Source organism: Chelonoidis abingdonii, chromosome 2, assembly GCF_003597395.2.
Source record: "Chelonoidis abingdonii isolate Lonesome George chromosome 2, CheloAbing_2.0, whole genome shotgun sequence".
NCBI classification, from domain to species: Eukaryota; Metazoa; Chordata; order Testudines; family Testudinidae; genus Chelonoidis; species Chelonoidis abingdonii.
In genome coordinates this window covers 88,598,080-88,615,991 of record NC_133770.1, presented here as the reverse complement: position 1 = coordinate 88,615,991, position 17,912 = coordinate 88,598,080, and the positions used below count along the sequence as shown (strand labels likewise).

Below are 17,912 nucleotides of genomic sequence, written 5' to 3'. Positions count from 1 at the left end.
TAGTTTGCCCACCTCTGCAATGAATCCTACAGTGTCAGAGCATGGGTGTCTGTGCTTCTTTCTCTGCATTCCACATCCCGAATGCATTTGCAGGTGGCTAATTTCTTAGAAACTTTACATTTATGGCCATTACATAAGTCACTCCCTATGGATCTTTCAGCCACGTAAAAGACCAATGTTGAAGTTCACTTCTACTTTGAAAGGGGACTACATAAAAATGGCACCTTCTCACTCACCAGATCTGTTCCCTGTGTGAGCTCAGAATCATACCTACTGACTGTCAAGACAATGAGATTTTACTGCATTTTGCTCCTGTTAGCCCTGCAAAGCCAGCACAGTTCAGGGCTTGTCTTAACAACAAAATTAAGTCGAAGAATAACTCTTGCGTTGCATCAACTCGTGCACACACAAAACCCTTAAACTCGAGTGGTCGTGCTTTTAACTTGAGTTTGTTGACCTGAGAGGGGATATAGGCTCAACATTCAAGTGAACACAACTTGTCAGCTGCTAACATGATTACTCTACATTGTGGATACAGGCTACTGTCATTTCTATGCCACTTGTCCTCCAGTGCCTTCCCACAATTCTCCACTACGTGCCCAGAAAGGACAGACAAATTTTCCTCCAATTCACAGAGCGGTTCAGGTTATTGCAGTAATAAGCATCACATAACATGCACATACACATCTAAGTGCCACACATGAATGAGTGTGGTGCCATTGTGGACATAGCACCTTGAGTATTGTTTCACAGTGTGGCTGCTCTCACTCCAGCTAGGCTAACTCAAATTAACTGTGCAATGAAGACAGACCCTAAGTGAGTGTGAGACAGATTCTGTTCTGGATCATGCATCGTCAACAGAAATGTTAACTGAATTCCAGTCACTTACACATGTGCAAACCCACTGAAGCGGATGGGGTTGTGCACGTGTTACTAATGACATTATTTTGTCTGCAGAACCATAATACTGGGCAGAAGGAATGAGGAAGAACCCAGTTAAAAAAAAACAAACTTTTTGTAAACTGGAAACATTGGAGCATGCCTTGTAAACTGGAAACATTGGATCTGGAAGTCAAGCTGAGTCAGAGCCTCATTATACCATTTTTACAGAGTCACTTTTCAAAGTATAGCCGCACTTTATCTTGGTTCCTGGCTAAACTGATTTATAACACAGCTTGGCCGGCCTGTTTGGAAGAAAGTCACATTAAAAGGTTTTTCAGAAGGCATTCTAGGTTAGATGGCTAAGTGTAATACAGCATAAGTATATCCCAGCCACCCTGGCTATATAAATGCTTTCTCAAAAACCTTTTTAATGTGGTTGTTCCTGTCCACAGCAACCAAATATGTTCTGAAATCATTTGTGGAAAGTGGTGTAAATATGGTTATTAAACATAGCTACAGTCCATTGCTTACAGAACTTAGAAGAAAACAAGGCACCTTTCATGACCTGGGAGTGATCTGTTGACAAGCAGTAAGAGACCAACAAGAGTCCCAGTGCTATTGTGGTGTCACTTAGATCTGGAGACTTCCAGACTTCAGTGACTGGTTACGTAGCCCTCACAGGCAGATAAAATAAACAAGTGTAGATAAGGTGGTAAATAGGCATGTTTGATATCTCAGTGAATTAATGTGTGCATCAGCATGCTCCAGCAGAGAGGGAAGAATTGTAAAATCCCTTCCCTACACATGTAGGACAACACAATATACAGATATTTTTCACAACTCTCTGATTCTAGTAAGTGAATTGTGTTCTACACAAAAACCTCTAAACAATCCTTCTCTGCCATAACTTCACTCTTTTGGATTTGGGGGTAATATTAGGAGATATCTTGCAACCAATTTACCCACTCAACTTACTGGTCTGGGCTGGAAATCCTCCTCTGTGAGTCCCCATTTGTCTTTATGGTACTGATAATAGACCATGTTCTGTTTCATCACTTCATCTTTCTGGTCAAAGAGCATGTAGCTAGCAACACAAGGGGCTGCATTCTTCATGTCATTCACTGAATTAATAAAACAAACATAAGCCTGCAGAGAAGGTAAATAAGCAACAATCCACATTTCCCTTTATTATCCAAACTCAGGAAATTCAGGTGACGACAGGTGCAGTATTCCTCCTAAATTCTTCCCTCCTAACTGTATAAAAATAAATAACCCCCCAGAAAGGATATATTTAAAAACAAAAAACAAAAAAATCCCCATCCTGGCCTACTCTGAAAAGCTTGGACAGAACATTACCTGGCTACAACTTTGCTCAAGTAACAGGATGAATGATGTCTACCACTCAGAGGTTATTTCACGAGATGACAATATGCAAGGCATGCTCCAAAAAGCCCACTTCATAACTGTGGAGATTGTTTGAAAGACCTGCAATTCTCTCACCATAAAAATGCTTGAGATAATCTTATATCAAAAGTCTATCATTGACACATTAAAAAAAAGAACAAACAAAAAAACAAAAACAAAAAAACCATAACCAAAAACTCTTCCCTATATTCCAACAAACAGGGCAGTATTGACCCAGTTTGATTATCTTCCCCCACTCTGTAGCATTTTTTATGGTAAAATTGAGTTAAGAGGGTGAGGGAAAAGCAAACAGGGAGGTGGATAATAAAATGGCACACACAAGAGGCAGAAAAGACTCCAACTCAAGCCTGAATTTTACCCTCTGATAGAAGTCAGCAGGAGCTAGGCATGCAAAATTTGGCTCTTAAAATGCAGGTCTATACCTAAAAAGAGACTGTAAAATTCTCAGTGATCTTCTTATCAAATGTGTTCCTTCTAACTGCCAGCCCTTCAACCTCAATGTGGTCTTAGAAAGTCAAGCCGGACTCTTTCATTTTGTCATGGGGTGTGTACCCCCATACAGATAAGGAATGGATTAATATGGGCCTGAGAAGCCAAGTATACTACCTGGTTGCACTGGAGGATGGGCCTGGTTTAATTAAAGATGAAGCTCAGCTCGGGCAGGGGTGGTCACGGTGACTATAAAGACAGGAAGCACATGTTACAAGGAGACTGTAGTCTTTTTCTTGGTGTTAGAGAATGGAGAGATCAGCAAGGTCACAGATGAAGATCAACGGAAGAGTTGGCCCAGCACATCGTCTCCTGAGTAGCAAAGTCTAGCAAGAGGCCAGGAAAGATACAGAGCAGCCATCGGGCTGGCACAAGCTCTGGTGAAGAGGCCTGATAATAAGGCAGGATCTGGACTTTCACAGAGAGCCCTGCAAGGTGTCCCACTGAGGACCAAAGGGGGATGGAAAGTCACACCTGAAGAGGGCAGAAGTTGGTTTAAGTTGGTACTCTTAGCTTGGGAATTTTGTTGGGGGATTCTGAGGTGGAAAAAAAAAAGTCTTGGCCCTGAGAGAAGGGTAAACCTGGAGAAGCCCGCTGACTGGCTATGGCAGGAAGAAGTCCAATGAGGCAGCAGCAAGGAATCTGATAGAGCAGACCTTGGTTGCGGGTTACAGGGTCCCTGAAATGAAACTCAGTGTAGTGGGAAGGCCTGGGTTCCTCTACCAGCTTCTGGGGAGGGTAATGAGAGGCCCCTGACAATCCCAAGAGAAGGGTGGTGAGGACTACAGGGGCCCATTGGGGGCAAATCCCTTTTGCAAAGATGCTGGACTTTTTCCATTGGACTTTGTTATTCTGGAAATGGTGGAACTAAAGCATAATCTGGCCGGAGGGCTATCACAAGAAGAGGCACTACTACAAGGCCAGAGTGGCTGTCAGCAATAAGCACTAGAGGAGGTGTCTGCTGTGCCATGTCCAGCTATGAGTGGGTGCACAGTAAGTCAACCCTTCTACATCTTTTCACATACCCATAGCAATAAAAGTTCAGTTGGTCAAATCACGCTTTTGTTACACCTCCTTTCAGAGGGCTGCAAAGGTGTAATTGATTGGAAATTAGTAAACAATTATTTTCTGAACAAGGAACAGAACCTAGCTCCATCTCTCAGCCGCATTGTCTCTTGCAGAAGTTTAAAAAAGTGTAGGGAAAAAAGCAGGGAAAATTCTTCTAGTCACTTCTAGTCACTACATGCAAGGAGCAGATCAGCTGAGAAAGCAGGGACAATGTTTACAAAGTCACTTTTAAGAGTACAACTGCACTTTAATAATTGCGGGGTATTCAAAGAGCCAAAGACAAATGAAAAAATATCCATCATAGAAAGTGTGCAAGGAAGCTTTCATACACAATTATAGCCAAATCAGCAGTTCCCATACCAAGTACACCCTATGAATACTTCATTTGCCCAAACCCCTTCATAAGAACTATCATTCCTGAGAGAGTTGCAATAATAGGTTCCCTCTTTATGTATGTATGTAGTTCTAGTCAGATGAATGAGGTCTTACTATGAAAAGAAACAAATGTATGAAACAGTTAGCAGTCCTTTCTGATGGAAAAAATATTACTTGTAAGATTAATTTTCAATGGTTTGCATTATATTTGATGCACTGCCTCTAGGTCATAATTTCTCTTCTTCCTAGCTGAAATAGTTGGATGTCCTTATATAACAAAAAAGCTCTCTTGTCTTGGTAAAATTGCACATTTCTCTATCTAAAAAGGCTATGTAAGCTAGTTTGGGACTGAAGGCTTGTCTGCACTGAGGTTTTTGCACCTGTATAACTACAATAATCTAGCTGTACCAAGGCAAATGCCTAGTGTACATGTGCTGCACCTGTGTAAAAAATAGCCTGCACTGATGCAGTTTAACCCAGAATGCACCAATTCCAGGCACTGTACATCAGATAAACATGTCTACAATAGGGAGCAAGGAAAGAAAGGATAGTTAAGTGGTTGGAACAATTGCTTGATTACTCAGGAGACTCAAGTTCAACTTCTGCTTCCCCACACACTACCTAGATTGTCTTGGGAAAGTCACTTGGTGTCTCTGTGACTCAGTTCCTCATCTGTAAAATAAGGATAACACTATTTCCCCACTTCACAGGAGTACTGAGAATAAATACACTAATGATTGTGAGGTGCTTACACACTACAGTAATGGGGGCCATATAAGTATCTAAGATAGATTGATGCAGAAGTCCCCAGTGGAGACAAGTGCTGAGAAGAACCAGTAGATTGTACCAACAGAAGACAAAGAAATGAAGCAGAATGTGACAAATAAAATCACGCTTATTCTGTCATTGTCTCAGATGCAAGTCTTCATTTCTCTAATAGAAACCTGATTAGAGACTATTAACAGCCAAGCACCTCCTACAACTGCTGTTACTCCAGTGGCAGTTGAGGGGGGCTCAGCACTTGGCAGGATCATGCCATAAAATACTTTTTTCCTGTATCACTTTCATAGGGGGCTATTCAGCTCTCCTCACATATGTTTGTCTCCCATAGATATCAACAGCACTTACACATGTCCAGGGAGAAAGGAGACTAAATGTCTCAGACTTTTAGGTCCAAAATAGATTAATTGCAATTTCAAGATGCTACAAATAAAATATTCTAAATCATTGTCACTAGAGGTGAAGGGCACTGTAGGAGGCTTGCCATCACCATCCCAAGCTTATTTAAAAAACAACAACACACTACTTACATTTATAATAGGCAAACTGTAAATAATGGTACATGGTTGCCACAAACTTCTCCACAACAAAGCCTCCTATGACCGGCGTCAGGTTGATTTCACACTGCAGTTTGCATTCAAGAACTTCAATGTAGTGATCTAAAGGAAAACAGAGATAGAACTGGATAGAACACAGTTAGCTGTTTCAGGCCTGGTCTACACTACGCTGTTAAACCGATTTTAACAGCGTTAAATCGATTTAACGCTGCACCCGTCCACACTACACTGCTCTTTATATCGATTTAAAGAGCTCTTTAAATCGATTTCTGTACTCCTACAAAACGAGAGGAGTAATGCTAAAATCGATATTACTATATCGGAATAGTGTTAGTGTGGACGCAAATCGACATTATTGGCCTCATTATTTTACAGTAGCTACCCACAGTGCACTGCTCCAGAAATCGATGCTAGCCTCGGACCATGGACGCACACCACCGAATTAATGTGCCTAGTGTGGACACGCACAATCGACTTTATATTATCTGTTTTATAAAATCGGTTTAAGCTAATTCGAATTTATCCTGTAGTGTAGACGTAGCCTCAGAAGTATTCGGGCAGCCAGCTCCTCTATACATTATGGCTCTATACTGCTCCCCTGGGTCCTAGGCACTAAGGTCCTGATGTTCACAGATCCTTAGCCCTCACAATTCCAGCTGAAGTCAATAAGAAGTGTTAATGATCAGCACTTCTGGAAATCAGGCCCCAGTGACTTCAGACCAAAAGTTTCAATCACAGTAAATAGCTGTTATGTTTTACAGACACCTAAAGGCAGCCTGTGTTGACACATTTTATATGCAGTGATATTTCTATCTATTAAATGATTGAAATGGAGTACTGCTGTATTTCTACCTGTGACCTCAACAGAGTTTTTTTTTTAAGTAGTTGATACCTTTGCAGTCTTATTTAATTGCCTTTCTCCAGTATTTGGTCTCAATAAAATAGATGCAAATATGACAACTTATTCATAGAATGTCTTTCATCCTATAAGATCCTAAATTCAAGTTCACAAACTCATTTACAAACCACCGAACAGCTCAAAACAGGCTAGAACCAGAAGTAATAAATAATTGTGAGATATACTTCTTACGGGCCTTTTAAAGGATCTCAAAGTCCTGAACATTAATAACTCTTTAACACTCAACACCCAGGTAAAGCAGATATTTGCGCTTCAGTTCCTTTGTCAACAAAATGGAACAGACAGGTAATGCACTGAGTCATCAACAGAGACAGTAAAAGATCAAGAACTCAGCCCCTCCGTTCCTTTTCTCTATCTACTAAGCCCCCTTTCCTTCCAGAAGTGAAGACTACTGTATCCATGTGTACGTAATCACCCACATCAGAAATTGATTAGAACATCAGGGCTTATCACTCCTTCTTTCACAAAAGATATGGAATCTCTGAACGCAGCAATTAGCAATTTGGTGTTATGTCTTATCTAAATGACATGAGGCAATCAGCAGAAGTGTTTCCGGGACTGATATCTGTATACAAGTATTATCCATAATTCAGGATCCCCAAATATAAAAGTGTTACTCATAAAATTAGGAACCCATCTCCCCATACTTGCAGTCAATTATAATTCAATTTAAAAAACATTATCTTGACTGGTGGTGCTGAGACATTTCAGGATACAAGGTCAAGCTAGGCATCCTTTTGGCAATTTAGAAATTCTGCTGCATTTCTAGTGCGGTGTTACCAGACACCTACCTTTGAAAAGAAGCCTCTCTGCAACCCCTTTACTGAGGTTCACATAGCTCTGGGGATGGTATTTATTGTCATTGTTACTGAGGAGCAAGGGAAACTTACACATGCCATTTTGATAACACAAAAACTGTGGCTTTTCTAATTATATTCTTTGTGATGCAGGCATTTCAATTTTTTAAAATTTTGCCTCAAACAACAGGGCATATCTCTATTGCAGAGCATGCAACAGATATTCACAATACAGACTGGAGAGGAGAAATTTACCAGCTCAAATGTTAAGGCTGCGATGCTGTCTAGCAGGTTGCCAGCTCAAATCAGAGCCAAAGGCCCAATTCACTCGTGTTAGCTGAGTTGAAAGGGAATGTTAATGGCATTGTCTTCACTTATCTATAAACCGGTTGATGCATTACATTATGTATGTCCCTGTAATTAAATAACCCCAGATTAAAGTGTGTGTATATTCAGGTATTAGAACTTCGTGAATGCTAATGAACGATAGACACTTGTATTGTTTCACTTATCTATCCCTATTATAATATAATGGCAGGCAACTGCATTATTATATCACGGTATGGCTGTGTCTACACTTAAAACTTTTGTCAATCAGGGGTGGGAAAAATACACCCCCCTGATCAACATAAATTTCACTGACAAAAGTGCTGGTGTGGACAGGGGCAATGTTAGCAGGAGAGGCTCTCCTGCCAACATAGCTAATGCCGCTCACTGGGGTTTAACTAAAGAGCAGCTACACGGGAGACCTTACAGTGGTATAGCTTTTGGTACAGCTGTGCTACTGTCAGGTCTGTAGTATAGACATAGCCTAACTAAATTACTTGTGAATGCCGGGAAACAGACTGTTGACTTGAACACAATGACCCTTGCTTTGAATAAAGGAAATTCACAGGCTCAATCTGCAATTGCTACTCATCAAAACCCACTTGGGTGAAGACACTGTTCAAATGGTCTTCTGTGAAGAGGATCTATAAATAGTGATTTGAGGGAATGATACTGTATCTCTGGACTGATGGATTCTGACAGGGTGGAATACTGAGTGACTGAAGAGAGATACCCAAAGTTATTTTGAGTAACCCTGAGAGACATATAGAAAATTAGCAGATCACTACATCTCTGCTATCACTTTGAACTTACAAACTTGGATTCACCTCTTAATGTATTTTATCTGCTTTAACCTCTCAGTAACTAATTTCTTTTCCATAGCTAATAAATCTTTAGTTAGTTTACTAGAGAAATTGGCTGTCGGTGTTGTCTTTGGTGTGAGATCCTGAGTATCCATTGACCTGGGGTAAGTAACCAACCCGCTGAGGTTGGAAATAAAATCACCTCACCGCAGGTTATTTCAGCACAAAGTCCAGTTTGCCTGGGTGGTAAGGGGGCTGTCTGTGACTCCATGGTAAAACTAATATAGTGATCCATGAGTGCACATTTGTTACTGGCTTGGTAAAATCTAATTATAGAATATATCACCAGTTTGGGGTGTGTGCCCTCTTTCCTGACAGTCTGACCTGAGAATGGCACTCTGAGTTGTAAGCCATACCAGACTGTGTGACAGAAGCTCAATAGCAAATAAAGTTACTGGTGAGAAATGGGTCTGGATTAATACTGCTAATGAGATGGAGAAATTCTTACCATTTCCTAGAAGGCTACTCAGATATTTAGAAACACCAACACATTTCTCTTTAATAGTCTTCTGTATATGAACACCCTCCATTATGGCTTTCCTATAGTACCTATGTTTTCCAAGGACAAGATAGCTATTGATAAGGCCAACTATAACTCTTCTTTAACATGGGCCTCAATCTGGCATTGATGAGGCATCATGCAAGTCACCATGCAGAATGAGGAGCATGAAAAGCACACACCAACAACACTTATTTAGAAACTAAAATACGTGTTCAAGACTCCTTGTCCTAGAGCATGGGTGGACAAACTTTGGCCCGCGGGCCAGATCTTGCCAGCCAGCTCCCGCTGGGGAGCAGGGTCTGGGGCTTGCCACGCTCCAGTGCACCAACTGGGGAGCAGGGTCAGAGGCGCTCCACATAGCTCTTAGGAGCAGCGGCATGGCTCCCCTCTGGCTCCTACATGTAGGAGCAGCCAGGGGGCTCCATTCCACATGCTGCCCCTGCCCCAAATGCTGCCCCCAAAGCTCCCATTGGCTGGGAACCACAGACAAGGGGAGCTTCAGGGGAGATGTCTGTGGACGGGGCAGTGTGCAGGGCCACTGGCCACACCTCTGTGTAGGAGCTGGAGAAGGGACATGCCGCTGCTTCCGGGAGCCGCCTGAGGTAAGTGTAGCCCAGAGGCTGCAACTCTGAGCCTTCCCCCATGCCCCAACTCCCTGCCCTAGCCCTGGTCTCCTCCCGCCCTCCAAATCCCTTGATCCCAGCCCGAAGCACTCTCCTGCACTCCAAACTCCTCATCCCCAATCCCACCCCAGAGCCCACACCCCACCCTGGAGCCCCCTCCTGCATCCTGAACTTCTTATTTTTGGCCCCACCCCACAGTCTGCACCTCATTTCTGGCCCCAGCCAGAGCCCTAACCCCCTCCCGCACCCCAACTCCAATTTTGGGAGTATTCATGGCTTGCCATACAATTTCTATTCCCAGATTTGGCCCTTGGGTCAAAAAGTTTGCCCATCCCTGTCCTGGAGCTAAGATGCTGCCGAACACCAACCTGCTATTGAAAGATAAAAATCTTTAAACTCTTTGATCTCCCGGGAACCTTCACAGGCTGCAAGGCAGTCATCATAGGCTTTGAAGAAATCAGGAAGTGCCAGCTCCATATCGGAGATGGAGGTCCTCCAGTTATCCCCATTGTACGCCCTCACAGACCTGACAAAGAGAGTCTGAAAAACAAGCAGAAGTGAGAAGCAGCAGTTTTTAAATCTGTGGAAAAAGTAGTGGCCCTATGGGCTCCAGTGAATAAAAATAAAATGTTTAATTACAGGGATTCAAATACAATGAATGCCATTTATTTCTCAATCTTAATACAACCTCATTTATTCAAGTAACACATGGGAATAAGTAAGTAAATTTAGATAATCAAGAGAGATTTCAAGGTATTTACTAGAGAGTGGGGGACATGATCCTATTTCAGAAAGCTGATAGATAAATTTGTGGAAGAGAGATTTCAATGTGACCCTGAGCCACCATCAAATTTTAAAAATATATTTTTTTCAACAAGATCCAAATGACCTAAAGAGAGTTCTAGGAGACGTTTACACTGCAAAGAAAAACCTGCATCACATGTCCCAGAGCCCAGGTCAACTGACTCCTACTGCAGGGCTCAGGCTTCAGAGCTAAAAACATCAGTATGGAGTTCCTACTTGGACTCTGAAACCTGGCAAGGAGTGGGAGGGCCTTGGAGCCCCAGCTTCAGCCCATGCGGGACCATCTACACTGATGTTTTTAGCCTCGCAACCCATGCCCAAATCAATTGACCTGGGCTCTGAGACTCGGTGCTGTGGGTTTTCTTTGCAGCGTAGATGTATTTCCCAGTTGTTTTAGGCCCTGATCCTGCACTTATACACCTGAATAACTTTGCATACTTGCCTAGTCCTGTTGAGTTCACTACTCGCATGCACAAAATCAAATGGCGGTTACATCTTAACAGGATCTGGCCCTCAGCTTGGACACTATTATATAAAGGCTGCTTTGACTTCATGGTTTACTATAAACTAGCTGGATGACATACCTACAGGCATAAAGTTCCAGGTCAAAGGAGTAAGCTTTCAAATCGGTGTGCTAGTGTTGTAGCTTCATTTACTGTAATGAGGCGAGGGTACAAGAGAGTGAGCTTGAGATGAGTTATAAGAAGGGATTTGACAGAGGAGAAAGAAGATTGTTGGCAGATGGAAAAAAAGGAGACTGCCCCAGGCACAAAGGGTAATGTAACAGGATGTGAGAAACAGAAAGTAGCAAACAGGTGACTGGGAAGATGAGAGGGAATGGGATGGAAAATAGGGATAGAGTTCAGAGCAAGATTATAAGAAGAATGAGAACCTTGAATCTAATGCATTGAGAAAGTCAATGGAGGTATTCAAGGAGAGCAGACTGCAGGTAGAGAACTTACCTCATATGGTTTTGTCTCCAAGTCTTTAATATACTCCTCGGCATCAGGCATGCTCTTGTAATAAGCCATATTCCTCTGCATCATCTCGTCATTTGGGTGCTTCAGCAGAAACGTATGAGCTGCTGCAATGGCTTTTGGAAAGTTATTAGCCTAAACAGGGAGAATACACTTAACTTAAAAAAACAGCTTTTCCATTATCTGATTTTTGCCAGCAAACTTTCCTTCCATCTCATTGTACACATTTATTTCCATTTTATAGAATCAGTGAATGACCTCTGGAGACTTTTCACTACAGCAAGTTCATATAACTGTCTGGCTACGAAAACCAGAGGGTAAATTTAGTGGGGAACATCGAACGAAAAGATTTATTTATTTAAAGAAAGAGAATTGAATTCAACTCTGAAATAATCAGAATAAAACACACATTAAACATGTTCTTTGCAGGTCTGAAGAGGAATCCTCCCCAATGTTCTTTTTCAACAAAACTATGTGGTGTGGAGTTACACTATTAAATTTAAAAAAGTGACTGATTCCTGGTGTAAACTGCAGGAAAAAAAAGTGTATTTACCATGAATTCACATTCTAAGTGTTACAAGGCACTAGGACATATCATATTGCTCAATTACAATAAATCACTCCACTGTTTGACTGCCTAAAACCAACGTACTGCAGATCGTTAGAGTTCTGGATGCCATTTTGTAATTCAAGTACTGTATTACATTTGCTCTGGTGTCTTACTTTTTATTTCTTAACCCACTGATAACCTGCTCCACAGTCTACCGTACAAGACCCAGAAAAAAAACCAAAAAAAAAACCCCACTGTCTAAGAGCTAAGGGCTTTACAATCTAAAAAAAACTGCTGTAACGTGCTACATTTTGGGATATGAAGAATTTTATCAGACACCCACTATGCAGAGAACAAAAGATAGTGGTGGGAAAGGAGGGCAATTAGTGAGGTCACAGCTCCAGTGGGTCTGTTCTGCTACTTAAAAGCATTCCCAAGCATCAGCAGAGTAAAACTGACATCATTCTGGTTAGTTTTACTGCTACCAACACAGTTCTGAACTGTTCATTTTGTCTTAATGTTTACCACCTATTGTTACAAATAGCAGCTATGATTATTATAAATCAAAGAGACCAGCAATTTTTAATTTTTTCCCTCCCAATTCATAGAATGGTCAATGCACAAAATTTACAGTTTCCTTTTCCCAATCCTGCACCACTTTTGTGCATAAACGGCTGATGAATTGGGCTCAGTCTGCCAGCTTCCTCTGCTGTTTATGTAATCATTCACACAGCAACAGGAGACAAACATATATATAAAAACACCTGGGAAATTGCTGTTATAAAACCACAACAATTGGGTAGTGGACAGATAGGCCAATATGCTACCTGGTCATTTATTTAATTGACCTGATTTCAAACTGACATTATCCCTTTGAGCCACATTAGAGATATTTAGTAAAGTATGCATTTGGTACCCAAAACTATTTACATGCCAACTTAGCTGGAGGGGGAGGGGGCAGAAGGGGGGAGGGGAAGGGAACCATCTGACATTTCTGGAACTGCTAAACCATCTTCTCCCCATGCTATGATAAGCTAAGATTCTCGCCAACACAATCCAGTGTGCTCTTCACAATCTCTGCAGTAGCTTATGCAAAGATACTTCTGAACAAAAAACCTGAAACAAACATGCACAAACCCCCAACATTTTGCTTATAGAAGGAAAAATTTCATTCCCACTGGCTAAATCAAGAGGAGAAAGCGCACAAAATTGCCAATCCCACCCTTAAGTATAGCCTGGCTACTGTGAAGCTATAACTGTCAAGGAGCTGGAATGTTGCCAACAACATTTACTGGCCTTCTCCACATATTCTATGTGTAATCAGGCCAGACATAGCAAAGGACAAGAATAAACGCAGCTGCACTTTCGTCAACTGTCCAGTTCTGTTTCCTGTCTTGTGCTTTACTCTTCAAACCTGTTTGCTGGTTAGGTTGATATTTATTTCTCTTTTGCTTAGTCCATGATTTATTTGTAATCTTAGTGTGTTACATTAAAAAAAAAAAAAGTTGTATACATATTGAAGAAAGTAAACTCAGCAGAAATGAGAAAGACAAACTGGACCCTTCAAAGGAGCAAATGCAGCAATAAGAATATCTGCTCCCAGGATCTGAGACGTGGCAAAGTTTTTCTTCTACACTCACATGAGTAAATACTAAGTCATCTGAAAAATTTCATCCAAAGTTTCCCCTGACAGTGGCGTTATCGAGAAAATAAATGACAAACATTCCTTCCTTAACAAAACCTGTCAGCCAAGAAATGGTTTGTGGGGCCTGCAATGGTTTATAGCTGCACGATACCTAGAATGCAGAAGCCACATAAAGTTTTTAAATTTGATGACTGAATCAAATTGCAAATTATAATATATTCTGCAAAATGATCTCTCATATACTTTTGCTGTTGCTTGAGTTAAGGCACTGATGTATTTGCTAGTAATTTACTGAATACTTTATGCGTAAACATTTTATGTATCCGGTATGCTTGCTACCGTGATCATAAGTACTTTGTAAAGACTGCATTCTCTGTAAAGGGAACAGGTGGTGGGGACAGGAGGATAAATTAAGGCTGGTATGGTCAGGTATATATTGGTTTGGAAATTAGGAAAGTGAATATGAGTTGAGGGTAGAGTTACTGCACATTCATTTTTAAAGAGATGTATTTGGTACCTCATGTATCTAAAAAGGAGTTACTTATCTACATGGGAATTTTTGTTTGTTTGTATTAGGTGTGAATTTAAATCAACCTAGTTATGTCGAAATAACTCCCCACTCCTGTGTGAACACTCTTATTCTGGCATAAGTGTTTTGTTTTTTTTCCAGTTTATTTCATGACAACTGGGAAGATTTCTGGTTTAGGTTATGTTACTTCACAAGGGGTTTAGCTTATACTAGAAGAAGCCACTCTTATAATGGAATAAGAGTGTGCACACAGGGTGTTATTTTGGTGTAAATGGTAGAAATTTCCCATGCAGCAGAAGCCTAAAAAGCACTTTATCAGATAAAGAATATGCTTTCAAGCAGCAGCCACAAAAAAAAAATCATATCGTGTAATACAAGTGACCCTGTTGAATAAAACGTTACAAGGTGATGTCTCTGAAAAATAAGTTCCTCTTCTTTTTGATATTGTTGTCCTGTTTCCCTGAAAGAGGAAAAGTGAAATGGCTGCATCTTGCCCAGTACAGGGCAGAATGACAGCGTCCTGGCTCTTGCTGTATTCAGCCAAGAGAATGAGCGCTTGGAAAGCCATTCCCCTGCCCTGCCTTGGGCCCTCGGCCTGCTGTGCTGCCTAGCTTGGGTTGAGGAATGGCGGGGACAGGGATGCCCAAGGGGGTAAGGGAAATCGAAAATTCTCCATGAAAAAAATAAAATTCTGTGAGGAACATGAATTCTGTGCAAATTCTGCATAGTGCAGTGGTTCAGAATTCCAGCAAGAGTAAGGCAGTTGGTGAGAGAAGGGCTGAGTGGTGTAATTCAGGCAAGTAGGTGGGATGATTTTCGGGAAGACTTAGAAAATATGGGGTTGTGATCAGAGCTGCATTATATTATAGGGGCACGAGATGGGAGCATATGGGAGGAGTGGGCTACAGGATCTGGGGGTGAGATGGCACAGGGAAGTCACAGAGTGAGGGCAAGGGGTAGGATGGCCTAGCGGAGCCAGTGGGGAGATAACATGTAGGTGAGGCAGTGAAAAATGGAGTAGGATAACCTGTGGGAGAAGAGAATTGTGGAGACTGGGGTGGGATTATCTGAAATGGGGGGGAGGGGGAATGTATGAGAGAGTAGACTAGATTATTTGAAGTTCAGTTGGCCTTGGGGAGGCAGTGTGAATTGGAATGGGATGGCCTGGGTGAAGGCAGCGAAGAATAAGACAATACAATAGACTGTAGGATGGGATGTCCTGGCAAAGGTAGTTGGCTGAGGTTAGGGCGTACTTGGTAGGATAGAGGGTACACATCCTGGGCATGGGGTGTACAAGAAGCCAGTAGTAGGATATACGAGGGGAGATAATGGGCAGGGGGTGCACTATTACCTTGAACAAGATGATTGGGTGAGGGGGACAGGCAATAGGGAGGAAGCAACCCAAGTACAAGGAGGGGTGTGTGGGGGTGTGCATGCAGGGGCACACTGAAGTGTGCGGTGAAGTGGCTGGACATCCTGGGAGAGGGAACATATGGGGGGCGGGGGCAGCATTACACTGAAATACAGAGTGGAGTACATGAGATAGCAAAAGGGCAGGGAGGGATGAGTTCAAGCAGAGTGTGTGTGTGTGGAGGAGGGTGTAAAAGACATTACACTGCAAAATGAGACTATGGTATAGGGAGAGGGGACATAGTGGGGTGCAGAGTCAGGAAGCACTGGGGTGTATGACAGGGTGGGGGAGGCAATGGGCACAAAGTAGGTGGGGTAGAGGCAGTGGGCACACTAGTGATAGGGTGCTGAGTGCATGACAGCAGCAAGCATGGTGTGTGTATTGTGGCAGTATGATAAGGTGGTGAGCAGCACTAAAAATACAGAGCCAGTTCTACGGTTTTTGCCGCTCCAAGCAGCGCGCCGAATTGCCGCCACGGGTGGGGGGGGGCAGTCCGTGGGCGGCAGGCACATTTCCGTGGTGGTGGCAATTTGGCGGCAACTTCTATATTTAGCTGAAGCCGTCGCGGACAGCTAAGCATAGAAGCTGCCGCCGAATTGTCGCCACCGCAGAAATGCACCTGCCACCCTAAGGGCGCACAGACTGCCCCCACCGCCAGTGGTGGCAATTCCGCGCACTGCTCGGTGCCAAAACAACAGGGACAGCCGCCCCTTGCAGAATGCCGCCCCAAGCACCAGCTTGGAATGCTGGTGCCTGGAGCTGGCCCTGTAAAAATATGACGGGGCAGTGGTCACGGGGTTTAGTGGGTCCGTGAGGGGTAGGGGGCAGTGGAGGCACCATGGGTCAAATGGGCACTCAGGTGGGGGCACAGTATGTGATGGGGCAGAGGGGGCAGTAAGTATGTCAGGACACTGGCTGTGTAATGGGGCAGCGAGGGGCAGAGAGAACACTGGAGTGTCATGGGACAGCAGGTGTGGGGTCAAGGAGGGACCATGGAAGTGCAACGGGGATGATGGGTGTACGATAGGGCAGTGGGCACTATGGGTGCACAAGGATGTAATGGGGGCAAAAAGTGTGTGGGGCATTGGGGTATGGATTGGCAGTGGGGCACTGGTTTTATACTAGGGCAATGAGGCACTGGGTACATGACAGGGCAGTGGGGCACTATGGAGCATGGTAAGGCAGTGTTATACTGGGGTGTATGATAGGGCAGCGGGGCACTGGGGGCACTGGGTGTATGACAGGATAGAGAGGCACTGCAGGGCAGTTGGTGTATGGCAGGGCAGTGGGCTCTATGGGGTATGATAAGGCAGTGGGACACTGGGTGTATGGCAGGGCAGTGGGCACTATGGGGTATGGTAAGGCAGTGGAACACTGGGGGTTGGGGCACTGGATGTATGACAGGGCAGTGGGCACGGTAAGGCAGTGAGGCACTGGGTGTATGACAGGGCAGTGGGGCACTGGGTATATGACAAGGCAGTGGGCACTATGGGGTATGGTAAGGCAGTGGAACACTGGGGGCTTGAGACACTGGATGTATGACAGGGCAGTGGGCACGGTAAGGCAATGAGGCACTGGGTGTATGACAGGGCAGTGGGGCACTGGGGGGATATGGTAAGGCAGTGGGGCACTTGGGGGATGACAGGGCACTGGGGGTGATATGGTAAGACAGTGGGGCACTGGGGGGCAGAGGGGCACTGAGTGTATGAGAGGGCAGTGGGGCACTGGGGGGGATATGTAAGGCAGTGGGGCACTGGGGGAGCCGCGGGGCGGCCTCACCTTGTAGTAGGCGTACTGCAGGAACTTGTAGGGCTCTCGCCTCTGGAACTCGTCGAGCACCTCGCGGCTGGGCTGGGACTGGCGGAAGGCGGGCAGCCCCTGCTTGCAGCGCTTGAGGCACTGCGCCCGCAGCAGCACGTCCGCGAAGAGGCGCAGCTCCGGGAAGCCAGCGAAGCGGGCCGGGGAGCCGCGCGGCGGCAGGCGGGCAGCGCTGCAGTTGAGGTGGCAGAAGGCCTCGCTGTCCCGCAGCAGGCGGTGCAGCCGCATGCTCACCTCCAGGTAGCTGACGCTCTCGGGCCAGTTCTCGCTGCTGTACTGGTCCAGGCCGTAGCGATAGGCGGACTCCAGCGGCATCAGCTCGTCCCGGGGAAAGCTCTTGAAGCTGTAGCGCTCGTACTGCGCCCGCGCCCCGGCCAGCAGCAGCAGCAGCCCCAGCCCCATAGCTCCCGGCCGCTCGCAGCCCATCCTGCCTGCCGCCAGCGCTGCACCCGGACCCAGCACCACGGAACAGCTACCAGCCCGGCGGAAGCACGAAGAGTGAGCGAGGCGGACCTAGGGAAAATGGACAATGGGCCGGCCGGCCTTTTGCACGGGGGGAGGAGACGGGCCC

At 44.3% G+C, this 17,912-nt stretch overlaps 1 protein-coding gene across 1 annotated transcript in view; it reads right to left on the bottom strand.

The window, feature by feature from the left end:
* CRTAP (cartilage associated protein) overlaps positions 1-17,912 on the bottom strand; it is a 39,031-nt gene extending 21,119 nt beyond the window's left edge. The window contains exons 1-5 of the mRNA XM_032798789.2: positions 17,303-17,912; positions 11,374-11,523; positions 9,976-10,147; positions 5,550-5,678; positions 1,858-2,003 (exon numbers count right to left, since the gene is read on the bottom strand). Of these exons, the coding sequence (XP_032654680.1) occupies positions 1,858-2,003; positions 5,550-5,678; positions 9,976-10,147; positions 11,374-11,523; positions 17,303-17,767 (1,062 nt within the window). The 5' untranslated portion in view covers positions 17,768-17,912. The remainder of the gene's footprint in view (positions 1-1,857; positions 2,004-5,549; positions 5,679-9,975; positions 10,148-11,373; positions 11,524-17,302) is intronic.